This window comes from Myotis davidii, unplaced genomic scaffold (genome assembly GCF_000327345.1).
Source record: "Myotis davidii unplaced genomic scaffold, ASM32734v1 scaffold401, whole genome shotgun sequence".
Classification (NCBI taxonomy): Eukaryota; Metazoa; Chordata; class Mammalia; order Chiroptera; family Vespertilionidae; genus Myotis; species Myotis davidii.
The window spans coordinates 2,199,119-2,212,038 of record NW_006291020.1 but is presented as its reverse complement, the minus strand read 5'-3'; the positions used below and the strand labels follow the sequence as shown (position 1 = coordinate 2,212,038).

The 12,920-nt window shown below is 37.0% G+C and overlaps 1 protein-coding gene across 1 annotated transcript in view; it reads right to left on the bottom strand.

Moving 5' to 3' along the window:
* Positions 1-235: 235 nt before the first annotated feature.
* Positions 236-12,920, bottom strand: part of MPC2 (mitochondrial pyruvate carrier 2) — a 14,047-nt gene continuing 1,362 nt past the window's right edge. The window contains exons 2-5 of the mRNA XM_006764187.2: positions 8,875-8,915; positions 3,445-3,529; positions 2,808-2,919; positions 236-1,320 (exon numbers count right to left, since the gene is read on the bottom strand). Of these exons, the coding sequence (XP_006764250.1) occupies positions 1,284-1,320; positions 2,808-2,919; positions 3,445-3,529; positions 8,875-8,915 (275 nt within the window). The 3' untranslated portion in view covers positions 236-1,283. The remainder of the gene's footprint in view (positions 1,321-2,807; positions 2,920-3,444; positions 3,530-8,874; positions 8,916-12,920) is intronic.

The window sequence follows — 12,920 nt, the reverse complement described above, 5'->3', positions numbered from 1 at the left end:
GGCAGTGCGAATTTTTGATCGGACACGTATTAGTCATTTAATTTGTAAGATTCAATAATAGATGGATCAGAGTTTGGGGCAAGAAAGGAAATATGAGATGATCTATCATTGGAACTTCTGAGAACCAAGAGAATTGCCTATGACTGCATCTAAATGCTACAAGTAATCTGACTGGCCTGTGGGGCTCAAAGGAGCCCACATAAAAGCAGGATTAAATGAAAAAAAAATCTGAAACACCATTTCAAAATATATTTTAATTATTTTTGTGTTTTGCCATATTTCATAATAGAAGTTTTTCCTAAATGCTTAACTCTAGGAAACACACACACACACATGCCAAACAAATTTAACAGTGTAGCTTATAAAAAGGAAGCAGTGCCAATGTCAAATTCCTTCTCAAAGATGGACTAAAGTGAAGGGATATATGAAGTTGTGCAGGGTTTTCAATGGCTAATTGCCAACTTTTGACTGTTACAGTATATTATTATTCAACAAGTTCTTTTGTTACTCGCTTCTTCATATTTAGAAATAATCTGCTTGCTGATTCCTCTGACTGCAGTTCTAACTAGACTGGCTTTACTACAATTTTTAGAAAACTCCATATGCCAAATTGGAGCTCACATCCAATAGACTGTTAATTATTTCTAGTATGCAGCAATCTATGCTCAGTCTTTCCTCATAATGGGGGTGAAGGTCCCAGACATTTACAGAAAGCCGAACATTTAGAAATCCTTCATTACTCTGATAGCTCTAAAAGAATTTCATACAATATGCAAAATATAATTTTCAAGTTAAAATCTCTTAAAATAGTTCTAAGTCATTTTGCTAGCCATTCTACCCATCTCACCCTCTTTAGCTCTATTTCCTTCCACTTTTAGCTACTTCACCATCCTTCACTGAAAATAGATTACTTGACCTTTCAACTATCTCTTGACTCGCTTGAACGTGTGCACTCTTAAACACACATACTTTGGTGAACTAGAACAGGAGGAGGCCAGGGGTATGAATGAGTAAGTATAATTTATTACAGGAAGAGAGTGGGAAAAAATGTTACTAATACCCATAGATAAGTTCCTTAAGTCATATGTAGAGAGACACTGTTATTAAAAATTTGCTTTATTTTTCTGCTGAATTGAGTACTAGTTTCTATTTAAGTTAGATTTTTAAAATGCATCCCAATTATTAGCATAGAGAGCATCACCTTACCAATAACAAATAATAAATCAAACTAGGTCCCAGTGGTTATGGCTACAGCTAGGTTGTTGGGATGATCAGGAACTCTTTCACTTGTTTGCGTTAGCTTTTAGTTCTTGGTTATATCTATGGAGAAAACAGAAAGAAAAATAATCATGAATCACAATAGATAAGTATACGATAAGAAGGGAATGAGAAGCATATTCCATATCTTCCCTCTCACTAGCCGAGAGGTTATCTAGTTGTAACTATAATCTTCCCAAGGCCTTGTGGGTAGAAATAGGCACAAGGGAAAGTGACCCAGACATTATTTGCATCTGGCTTCCAGCTGCCAAAAAGTTTAAATAACTTAAGTTTAAATAACTTAACTTCCTGTTCAGAAGTATTATTTTAATGACTATTTTCATTCTTAAACCATACAAAAGCATGACAAAATGTGTGGACTGCTTCACTGACTCTTCCTCAGCTTAGCAGAGTGGAGGACAGGACACGCACAGGAAGCAACTTACTCCATGACGCTAAGCATACCTCCCAGGTCTCTCAAAAGGCACCGATTCAAATATTCGATAGTGTTTTCCTAAATGCTCCAGAGCCCAATGTCTGCATTTCTAACAAAATCTCTCAATCTGCTATTGTACCAAAAGGTGCCAAAAATTCTTTTGTCTAATGGTATTTTAGTTTCTAATATTAAAAATAATATGGCATTTTGCATTATCTTAGCTCTATTATCATGAGTTAATGTTAAAATGGGATGGTATATGAGGAAAATACTCTGTAAATAAAATCACTGTACAAATTAAAGTTTATATTAAATAAGTCTTAAAAATGATTGTGAGGCATACTCTACAATGAGTGAGTTGTTTATTCACCCATCCATTATATGCTAGATGATTATGAGAAGATTAAATTATAAAGATACTCATTAACCTAGGAGTGGTAAAGATGAATGAAATAAAACGTGCTATACTCTATGGCATAGAATGCCTTCTGAAAGGAATGTAAATGATAACTTAATATTTCTCTTTGAGATCATTCAAATTTTTTTAATTTTTATTTTTTAGCTAAAGAAAGCTATTATTCATGACAGTTTTGTAATTTAGAAAGGTTCTATGGTCCAAACAAAGCCAGAGCCTTCATCTTGGATGAGCTCATTGCAGGATATTAATTGATCAGTGACCAATAATGTTACTGACAGAGTAAACAGTTTAAAAAATTTCCAAAGCTCATGGAACATTTTCCAATGAAACCAGAAGCCTCACTGAACATCATTCCCAATACTACATAAGTACGTAATGTTTCAGTTCTACTTTATTATATATGATCGAGAGTGATAAAAGGTTCATTCAGAAAATTACTTAATATATCATAAAGTATATTTGTTATCTTAATGAAATAGATTATATGAAAGAGCTATACATCTAGATACTATACAAATTTAAAACCTAGGTAACATACTGCTTAACATTTTTTAGCTTAAAATCCGACTTTTCTAGAAGTGCTAAATTTTTGCTTCTTACACATCCCATCTTAATATTATACATGAATTTTACCAAAAATAAGTATTGCCACCTGTGTGGCTTCTGAGACACGTTTTATACCCTTGGTGGGCTTACCTCCAAATACGAAAGAGCTGAGAGGCTCCTGCTGCCCCGACAAAGAAATTAACAGCAAACAGACTCCAGTTTTTTGGAATAATTACAAGTGAGTATCTTGACCAAATAAGCCCTGTTGAAATAAAATATATTTTTTTAAAGTACAGGTACTGTTGCAATATCTTATCTGAACACTTAATATTATAGTAAAAAACTTCTAAATAAGACTATGACAACATAATGTAGGACAGAGGATAAAGAAAAACTAGACTCTAAGTCTTTAATTAAACTGCTATAATTCATTGTTACATAAAATACTCAGTTCTTACATCAAAGGGAGGAAATATTTATAGGGCAAATGAGTATTTACTGGAATGTTTTTCCGACATAAAATTATGCTGATGACAAAACGTGAAAAATAAAAACCCATGCAGATACCTATTCACTGCAACCCTCCTCTGCCATCTCCATCTAATAACTTCCTAGAGATGACCCCTGAATTCCTTTGTGTGCATGCGCGTGCGTGCGTGCGTGCATGTGTGTGTGTGTGTCTGTGTATAATGTGTTCTAAACATTAAATTGTTAAATAAATTGAGGTAAAACAATATACAAATATTGAATGTCCTATATGGAACATAAAGGGTATTCTTTAATTTACCTGTAGCCATCAGAACAGCAGACTGAGCTGTGCTGAGTTTTTCTGCAGGTCTGGCCATGTCAGCCAATCCAGCACACACCAACCCCTGAAATACACAGAAAAAAAGAAAAAGCATCCTAACTGTCAAGTAATGGTTCTTCACTTTAAATAAAACACAGAACTGTTTCAGAGATCTCCACACGATAATAGCGGTAATTTTAGTATCCATGCCTTAAGAAAATGTGTATCATGACAAAAGCTACAGTGAATTCGGAATATTTTCAGAATTAATCTGTATTTTGTTAACCACATTAAGCAACCTGATATATTTGAAAATCAGTAGTGTGTGTGTGTGATATATATATATATATTTGTTCCACAAATGACAATTTTTTCACATGTGAATTTATATGTTCTTTATACATGTCAGGAACCACTGACATGGAGGATGCCTGAAAACTAAGGTAATTTGTATAGATTCCTCCTTTCAGTTTTTTGTCAATGTTATTTATTTATTTATTTTTTAAAAGTATAAGTATCAGAAAAACTGTTAGAATTTTAGTGTCCTGGTTAGACAGTAATGTAATGTCAGAGGACAAATGGTCATTTCTTCTCTGCTGTGTTTTTGACACTGGTTTTGATGGAATTATGCACTCATAGTCTCAGGATCAAGGGCAGAAGGCCCATGTTCCTTTTCATCTTTATTCTGAACTTCGTTCATTCAGAGAGTGCTTAGAGTATACCACAAGATTATATAATATACTCCCTGACCATGGGTAGATCCACAGTGACTTGTGTAAAGGCAGTCATGTTAGTGCTTAAGATCATAGATTTGAGTCAAACAGACCTGGAGCTTCCAATCCTGAGTCTGCCACTACAACAACATGCACAGCCAGTTCTCTGAACCTCAGTACCCTTCTCTGAAAAATGCTGATACTATTTATATCTCTGATATTTTTTGGTGAAGATTAAATATGAGATAATGTATTTTAAGATCCTAATATAGAAGGTTTGGCATCAGTAAACAAATTTAAAAACGCTTTTCAAATGTCTGAAGCCCAGGTTTGTGATGCTTTCAGGCATCTGATTATCTCCACTGGATGGGATGCTCATCCTATATAATAAAAGCCTAATATGCTAAGTGTCTGGTCGTCCATTCAACCAATTAAAGAGTAACATGCTAATGATATGCTAAGGCTGCTCAACCACTCGCTATGATGTGCACTGACCACCAGGGGGTAGATGCTCCGACTGGTAGGTTAGCTTGCTGCTGGGGTCTGGCCAATCGGGACTGAGCAAGATAGGCAGGACACCCTGGAGCCCTCCCGCGTCCCTCCCGGGCCCCAGTTGTGCACCGGTGGGATCCCTCGGCCTGGCCTGCACCCTCTCATAATCAGGGACCCCTTGGGGGATGTCGGAGAGCCAGTTTTGGCCCAATCCTGCAGGCTAGTCCAAGGGACTCCACTGGTGCATGAATTTGTGTACCGGGCCTCTAATAGACAGTATAAAACTAACTCTCTTCTTTTCCTCTTTCTTTCTCTCTCCTTTCTTCCTTCTAATACACACACACACACACACACACACACTAGAGGCCCAGTGCATGACATTCATGCACTGGGGGGTAAAGGGAGATTCCCTTAGCCTGGCCTGCATCCTCTTGCAGTCTAGGACCCCCTTGTGGGATCAGGCCTAAGCCGGCAGGCGGACATACCTCTCGCACCTCTCACAGTCCAGGACCCCTCGCTCCTTACACCCACCTGCTGGCTCCTTACCACTCGGCTTGCTGCTGCTTAACGCTACCGTGGGGGCAGGAGAGGCTCCCAGCACCGCCGCTGCACTCACCAGCTGTGAACCCGGCCTCTGGCTCAGCGCACTGACCACCAGGGGGCAGCTCCTATGTTTAGTGTCTGCCCCCTGGTGGTCAGTGTGCGCCATAGTGATCAGTCATTCTGGTTGTTCTGCCATAAAGGTCGTTTAGGCTTTTACTATTTATCTATATAAAACCCTAATATGCAAATTGAACAAACAGCAGAATGATCAGCGGAATGACAGGTCGCTTTGATGTACACTGACCACCAAGGGGCAGACACTCAATGCAGAAGCTGCCTCCAGCCCGCAGGCCCTGACCGGCAGCGGCAGGGTGCAGGGCCAGCAAGCAGGTGGTGCCAGGCCAGCCAAGGCAGGTAAAAGTGGAGGCTCCCTTTTCGCCCCACAGAGGGAGGCAACCAGCGGTGGCGGTGAGGGATGGGGCCAACCGGGCAGTGGCAGGCCAGCCGAGGTGGGTGCGAGCAGGGGCCCCGATCACCCCGCTGGTCACACCACACAACAACTCTGATTGCCGCTAGGCCTAGGGACCCTACCTGTATACAAATTTCGTGCAGTGGGCCTCTAGTATAGATTATATAGATAGATAATCCTCATCTGAGGATATTTTTTTCCATTGATTTTTTAGGTCGAGTGGAAGGGATGGGGAAAGACAGAGAAACTTTGATGTGAGAGACAGACATCGATTGGTTGCCTCCTGCACATGCGCAGACTGGGGTTGGGAATTGAGCCTGCAACTGAGGTATGTTCCCTTGACCGGAATCGAGCCCAGGACCCTTTAGTCCTTGGGCCACTGCTCTAACCACTGAGCAACCAGCTAGGGCTTCAATATCTTTTCATTTATTAAAGGTCATATAACACTTTTAGAGGAATGTTTAAAAAATGAAATACCACTATTGAATATTCCAATTCCAAAATGCTCATAGTAGCAAAGACCTCAAGATTTTAAACTGTGAATTAATCTATAGAAGTAGTTCCAGCTGAAAGAACAGACAGGTATTAACAATATGTATGGTTTATCTGAAAGTTGATTTATTCCTATGGAGAGGAGAAAGTAGAAAATAAAGCTATACCAAATGGCATATTGTTTGAGAATTAATATAACTCAATCCGTACAAAAAGATTTTGAACAAAAATAAAGAAACTCTCTTAACTGCTCTTCACATAATAAGCTCCCCAGTCTGGTCAGTGATCTCCATTCCTTCTGTAAACAGGCCAACAGACGTCCATGACACGCTAAATACTCATGGCTAGTGGGCTGCTTATTCTATATTACATTAGTTGAGTTGTATTTTTATCAAGCCACTGTGTTTGTCCTTAAACCTGTCTATGCCAGTTTTACTTGCTACATAATTTAATGGACTATAGCAGTGATGGTGAACCTTTTGAGCTTGGTGTGTCAGCATTTTGAAAAACCCTAACTTAACTCTAGTGCCGTGTCACATATAGGAATTTTTTGATCTTTGCAACCATAGTAAAACAAAGACTTATATTTTTGATATTTATTTTATATATTTAAATGCCATTTAACGAAGAAAAATCAACCAAAAATATGAGTTCGCCTGTCACCTCTGGCATGCGTGTCATAGGTTCGCCATCACCGGACTATAGGGTAAACAGGGGAACTACAAAGTGGGTTGCTCTTTCTACGAAAACTCAAGCAACTATTTTGAAAAGACTGAATAAGGGCAAGTTTTAAAACTTACTGTCAAATTTGGCATGAGACAGATATACAAAAATTTGTGGGAAAGCCATACAAATCTAGCAGGCTTCTGTTGTCATACTATTATGAAAGTATCTATGACCTTGTTCTGCTTTAAAGAAAACTAAGCTGGAAATTATATGGGATGCACTATGATATAATTCATCCAAGATAGAAGATGTGGAACTCAAAATCAGTGATCCATACATAAATAAAAGCTTTGGCCTCATAGTAGATGACTGGCAAACAAATACATATTTATATTATTTGAGTTAAAATAAAATATTTAAGGTATAATTTTTATGATTATTTGGTTTCAATTAAAGTGACTAAGGTCTCCATCATAGTTAAATGCCTGAAGAAGTATAGTCTGAAATTCTTCAAACAGAACACATATGGCTGGCAGCAGCAATTTTTATGTCATGCACAGACTACCACAGATTAATTACCAAATGCTCTGGGAGAAGAACACACATTATACATAAAGTAAATAACCAGCAAAAGGAGTCTCTGCACCAGCGAAAAAGACACAGAAGTTTCTATTGCTATGCAGTCATCAGGAGACTATGTTGATTTCAACACGAACTTAAAATAGATTGTTTAAAGGAGAGAGAAGGCACTCAGGCGTATCTGATACTGTCAGTGTTTCAAAACGCTGGTGGAACAGATCAAAGAAACACAAAAGCTATTAATAAAATAAATAAACTCCCAAACTGTGGCAAATTTGAGGTCAAAGAGGACACCAAATTTGTGGTAAATAGATTAAATCATTCTTATTCTTTTAATAATGGTGTAGAAACAATACTTCAGTAATCAATTCCACTTTATAGATAAGTCATTACTATATAATTTTAAGTGTGGTAGGGAGAGGAGAAGAAGGAAATAATAGTATATCTTCCATTAGTCTCGGTATTTTTGCGGCATATCACTATATTTGAATGCTTACAGTGTGAGCATAATCATCAAAGGTCATACATTGAAACTTTTAAAAAAACTGGGATCTTTTCTCAATATATAAATATAAAAAATAACTGCTCTCTAGTTCTCTCTAAAATATAGCTCCCAATCGCTCATCTAATCTTGCCATTTTATAGCTGAGTATGTAAAATGGCAGTTCCTCACAATTTAAATATAGTGCTGCTGGTGTGGCTCAGCAGTTGAGTGTCGACCCAGGAACCAAGAGGTTGCTGGTTTGATTCCCGGTCAGGGCACATGCCTGGGTTGCCAGTGGGGCAACCCAGGCTCGATTCCCAGTGGGGGCCATGCAGGAGGCATCCAATCAATGACTTCCTCTCTCAATAATATTTCTCTCTCTCTATCCCTCTCCCTTCTTCTCTTTCTAAAAATCAATAAAAATGTCTTTTAAAAAATATTAAATATAGAATTAACATATGATCTAATAATTCCACTTCTAGCATAACCCAAAAGAACTGAAAGCAGGGACTGGAACAGACATTTGTTCACCATTGCTGACAGCAGCATTTGGACTCAGAAGTCCTAGACTCTATCACTAACCAAATGTTAACATATAGCCTTAGATAAATCCCACTACTTTTTGAGACTACCTTTCTTTGCCTCTGTTTTGGTGTATTTTTAGTTCTCTTACTAAATTAACAGTAACAGTTAATTTGGGGAGGAGGGCTCTAACTAGTTTAATGTTTTTCTTAGTCATAAAATTTTAGAATGAAGTTTTATGTTTCAAGGGCTCACAATTGTGTTTTGATAACAAATATGTTCCCAGGCCTCCTAATCAGTGGAGTTCAGAAAAAACTAGTGAAAATGATACATCTGAGAATCTTTGCATGACACCATTTAGTGGCATACCATGAACATTTCAAAGTACATCCTTCATAAAAGTTACTTCAAATTAGTAAGTTCTTATCAGATAATTTTTTCAGTAGCTTCTATAAAAGCTCAAAACTTACCCATTTCATAATTGGAGCCCAGAAAAAAACTGTTCTGGGACCTGAAACAACAAAAAATTTAGGAATAAATCAATTATTCAACCATTCCTTATATGTCTTTTAATAGCTATCACATTTCAAAAAACTAAAGATTTATCAATATATTTCTAATCATTTTTTCCATTTCTAATTTTTTACTATGTTTTCTGCATATTTTGTATATAAGCTAACTTTAAAAAGTCGCCACAATATCAATCTTTCATACAAGTTTTTTTGATCTCCCTATCAATTATTTGTATTTTTGTGACCTGTTAAAAATTAGCTGAAGTGTAAACGAGATGGTTTTGGAAAACATGGAACTTAATGCTAGTTCACTCGTGGATAACTTCAAGTTGGGGAAATTACAGATTTGCCTTGATGATGTTTCATACCCAAGGCTAGAGTTTGGTATTTACTCATCTTCAGGGACATCAGGATCCCTTTACCTCAGGGTTGCTTTAGACTTCACTCACTAGTTACTCTTCTCTTAGACCAGTGGTTCTCAACCTTCCTAATGCCGCGACCCTTTAATACAGTTCCTCATGTTGTGGTGACCCCCAACCATAAAGTTATTTTCGTTGCTACTTCATAACTGTTATTTTGCTACTGTTATGAATCGTAATGTAAATATCTGATATGCAGGATGTATTTTCATTGTGACAAATTGAACATAATTAAAGCATAGTGATTAATCACAAAAACAATATGTAATTATATATGTTTTTCCGATGGTCTTAGGCGACCCCTGTGAAAGGGTCTTTCGACCCCCAAAGGGGTCGCGACCCACAGGTTGAGAACCGCTGTCTTAGACCATGCCATTCCCCCATTTGGCTCCTGAAAATGCTTCCCATGAGTCTGATGCCATGATGTACTGATCCCATAAGTCAATCTTGCAAGCTGGTTATTTTAGTTAGCTTGAGCTTCTGGAATTCCTATCATCACACGTGGTTCATTTTTCTTTGTCGTAGACAAAGTCTCTGGTCATAGGCAGGATCAATTACGAAGTTCATCTTTTATCCCTGCATGAAGCCTGGCTTCATCACTAAGGGTAATTCAGTCCATGTTGTAGTCTCTGGCTTTGAATTTTTCAGCAGACTCCTCTCTTCCTATTTCAAAACTCATGTTTCCTCTTGTGCTACCCAAAGACTGTTTCCTGAGCAATGCCTCTAGATTCTGGTTCTTGACCAGCTTAAGTGGCTGATGCTTCAGGGTTAATGAAGAGGCAGGCTTTTCAGTAGGTTTTCCTGGTAACTAATAAATGCTTCGAGCTAGGTGATAGTCTTAAAATATTAACTAACTGCCCCTGTGCCGCCAACCAAACCAAACAAAAAACTTCAAATATGACTAGTTACTAGAGCCTGGACTAGGAGCAGTATGAATATTTTAGTGAATAATTTAAAACAACACAACAACCCCTTCATAAGTACTGAACTTAAAAATATCAGTAGCAAATAAATAATCAGAGGTGGATATCTATAAATGCAAATCAGTAGTGTTTTCTTCATTATTTAAAAAAAGGGAAAATGGCTATCACTCTCTATGATCATACAAAAATTTCAAAGAAAACTAATTTTAGCTCACTCTTCCAATTTATCTTAGCTAATCATTTTCTACCTTAAAAATAAACAAGCCAAATTTAAATGTGTAAGAATTCAAGTACAGAGGCTGTCTTCCTGAAAAAAGCAATTAACCAACAGTGAACATGGTAATGAGAAAATATTCCAACTTACTTCAAATTTATAAAGCAAAGTTTTGATAAAACGAAACATTTAAAAATAGATATGCTCACACAGTGACAACACAATGTCACATTAGACCTGAGTGTCATTCTAGACCTGGGAAAACCAGGTTTATATTCTACAGAATGACACAAATATTCTCACAGCTATTCATTAAAACAGCAATTCATTAAAAATATGAGATAATTAAATAATTATGATGCCTGAAGTGATTATAATTAGTTAAGCAGAAGTATAAACTAATAGGTTACATAACTAATATTCATTATGAGGCATGAAAAAACTTGATTGGGTGAAATATACTGAATAAAAATCATCTCATGTATTTAATTTGGAGTCCAAAATGAGGGAAATGTGTCCCCATCAGATATAAAAGTACATTCTTTTAGATAGAGAATTAAATAAAAGTTAATTAATATATTTTCATCTTGTTTCATAGAAGTCCACTTCTGGAAGTTGAAAAAGGCTTCAAATGCTGGCAATCTGAAAATATCAAACAAGTATTCAAAAAGTATATATATATTTAAAACTATAAACTATTTTCAGGCATAACAGAAAATACAGATAATATAATGGTCATTTTCTTTTGTATTGTTATGGGTTTGTCTTATTTTTAAGTGAAACATTTTTAGAGTTCAAATTTTCATAGAAGAAAATTCTATGAAATTCTGCAAGGGAATATCACAACCAAATCTGTAACAGACAGACATTTTCAACAAATTAACCAATCTAGCTGCCTTGATGAATCTGTTGATAAAATGACATAAATTTACCTCCTAATTTCCTTATCTGAGCGGAATCACTGTTAATGAAATATATAAATTTTAGCCCTACTGGGCTTGGCTCAGTGGATAGAGTGTCAGCTCTCGGACTGAAAGGTACCACGTTCGATTCTGATCAAGGGCACATACCTCAGTTGCAGGCTAGGTCCCTGGCCCTGGTTTGGACGTGTCTGGGAGGCAACCAATCCATGTGTATCTCTCACACTGATATTTCTCTCTCTGTCTCTCCACCTGTCGGCTCTCTAAAAATCAATGGGAAAATATCCTTGAGTAAGCATTAACAAAAAATAAAAACAAACAAATAAATAAATAAATTTTACCAAGAAACTATGTCATTTATTGTATGTATGATTCTCCCCTAAGAAAAGACTTCTTTCTTGGAACAGAGTAACTTTACAAACAGGCAAACATATAAAAACACAAATATTGAGCTGACATGCTCAGTATGTCCCAATGTAAAAAATAAAGTTTCTAACTGAAGGCTTAATATTTCAATGGGGATGATGATTCAACAACATACTATTATGCAAAATAGTATGCTTAAAGATTCAATTGAGTAACTCTTTGAACATAATCAGTGTTTCCTTAGATTTTATTCAATACTAGTACATTGACAGTTATGTTTTTCATGCTTCTCCATTTCTACACTGGTGTGCCTACAACTTTCTAATCACAAATCATTTTGCAGTGATAGGAATTCTTTCTCTGCCTACTGGTTAAAAGCTTAGGTGGGAGAGGACAAACATTCTTTGAATGTCTAAGTGCAAACACTCTGCTACATGTTTTACTGACATTGTCATTTAACGTTCATCACAATCCTTTATTGGTGATAATTATTTTCCCTATTTTATAGATTAAAAAACTAAGGCTTTGGGGATTTAAGGCCAAGGTCACACAGTTAAGATTCAAACCTGGCCCGTCTGGCTCCTAAGCTTATGCTCCTTCCACTGTACAGACAAGGGATAACAGCTCATCTAATTCAGGAATACCCAGATGAAATGTACACTCTACAAATGAAAGGCACCCCTCTTCATTCTGGGAGTTGAATAACGTATAAGCAAGGAAGGTGGGTGGTTAAAGCCACGGCCTTGGAAAAGATCACTATAAAACGACCCTGTTAGTAACGTAGTTTAAAATTGCTCCTGCTCTACCGTGTCCTTGTCCTACAGCCCGCCACAAAGCGGAAAGGGTCAGAACTGACTACAGAATTCAGCTGACTCTAAAGCCCAGATTATTACAGAAGCATTGCCCAACCCCCCTCCAGATAACTTTGCCACAAAACGCAGCACAATTCTAAACATTTGAGTATTAAAAGACCTAAAAGGCAAACTAAATAAACTTCAGCAATAAACACCTTTCCTTAAAGATCAATTTTATAATGTGTGCAATATGTACTGCAGTAAACAACATTATACTCATATAATCCCCAAATACAGTTCATTCCATTACCAAACTGGAAATCAGATTTAGTGATAACCAGTTCAGACTCCGGAGGGCCCCGGGGGGG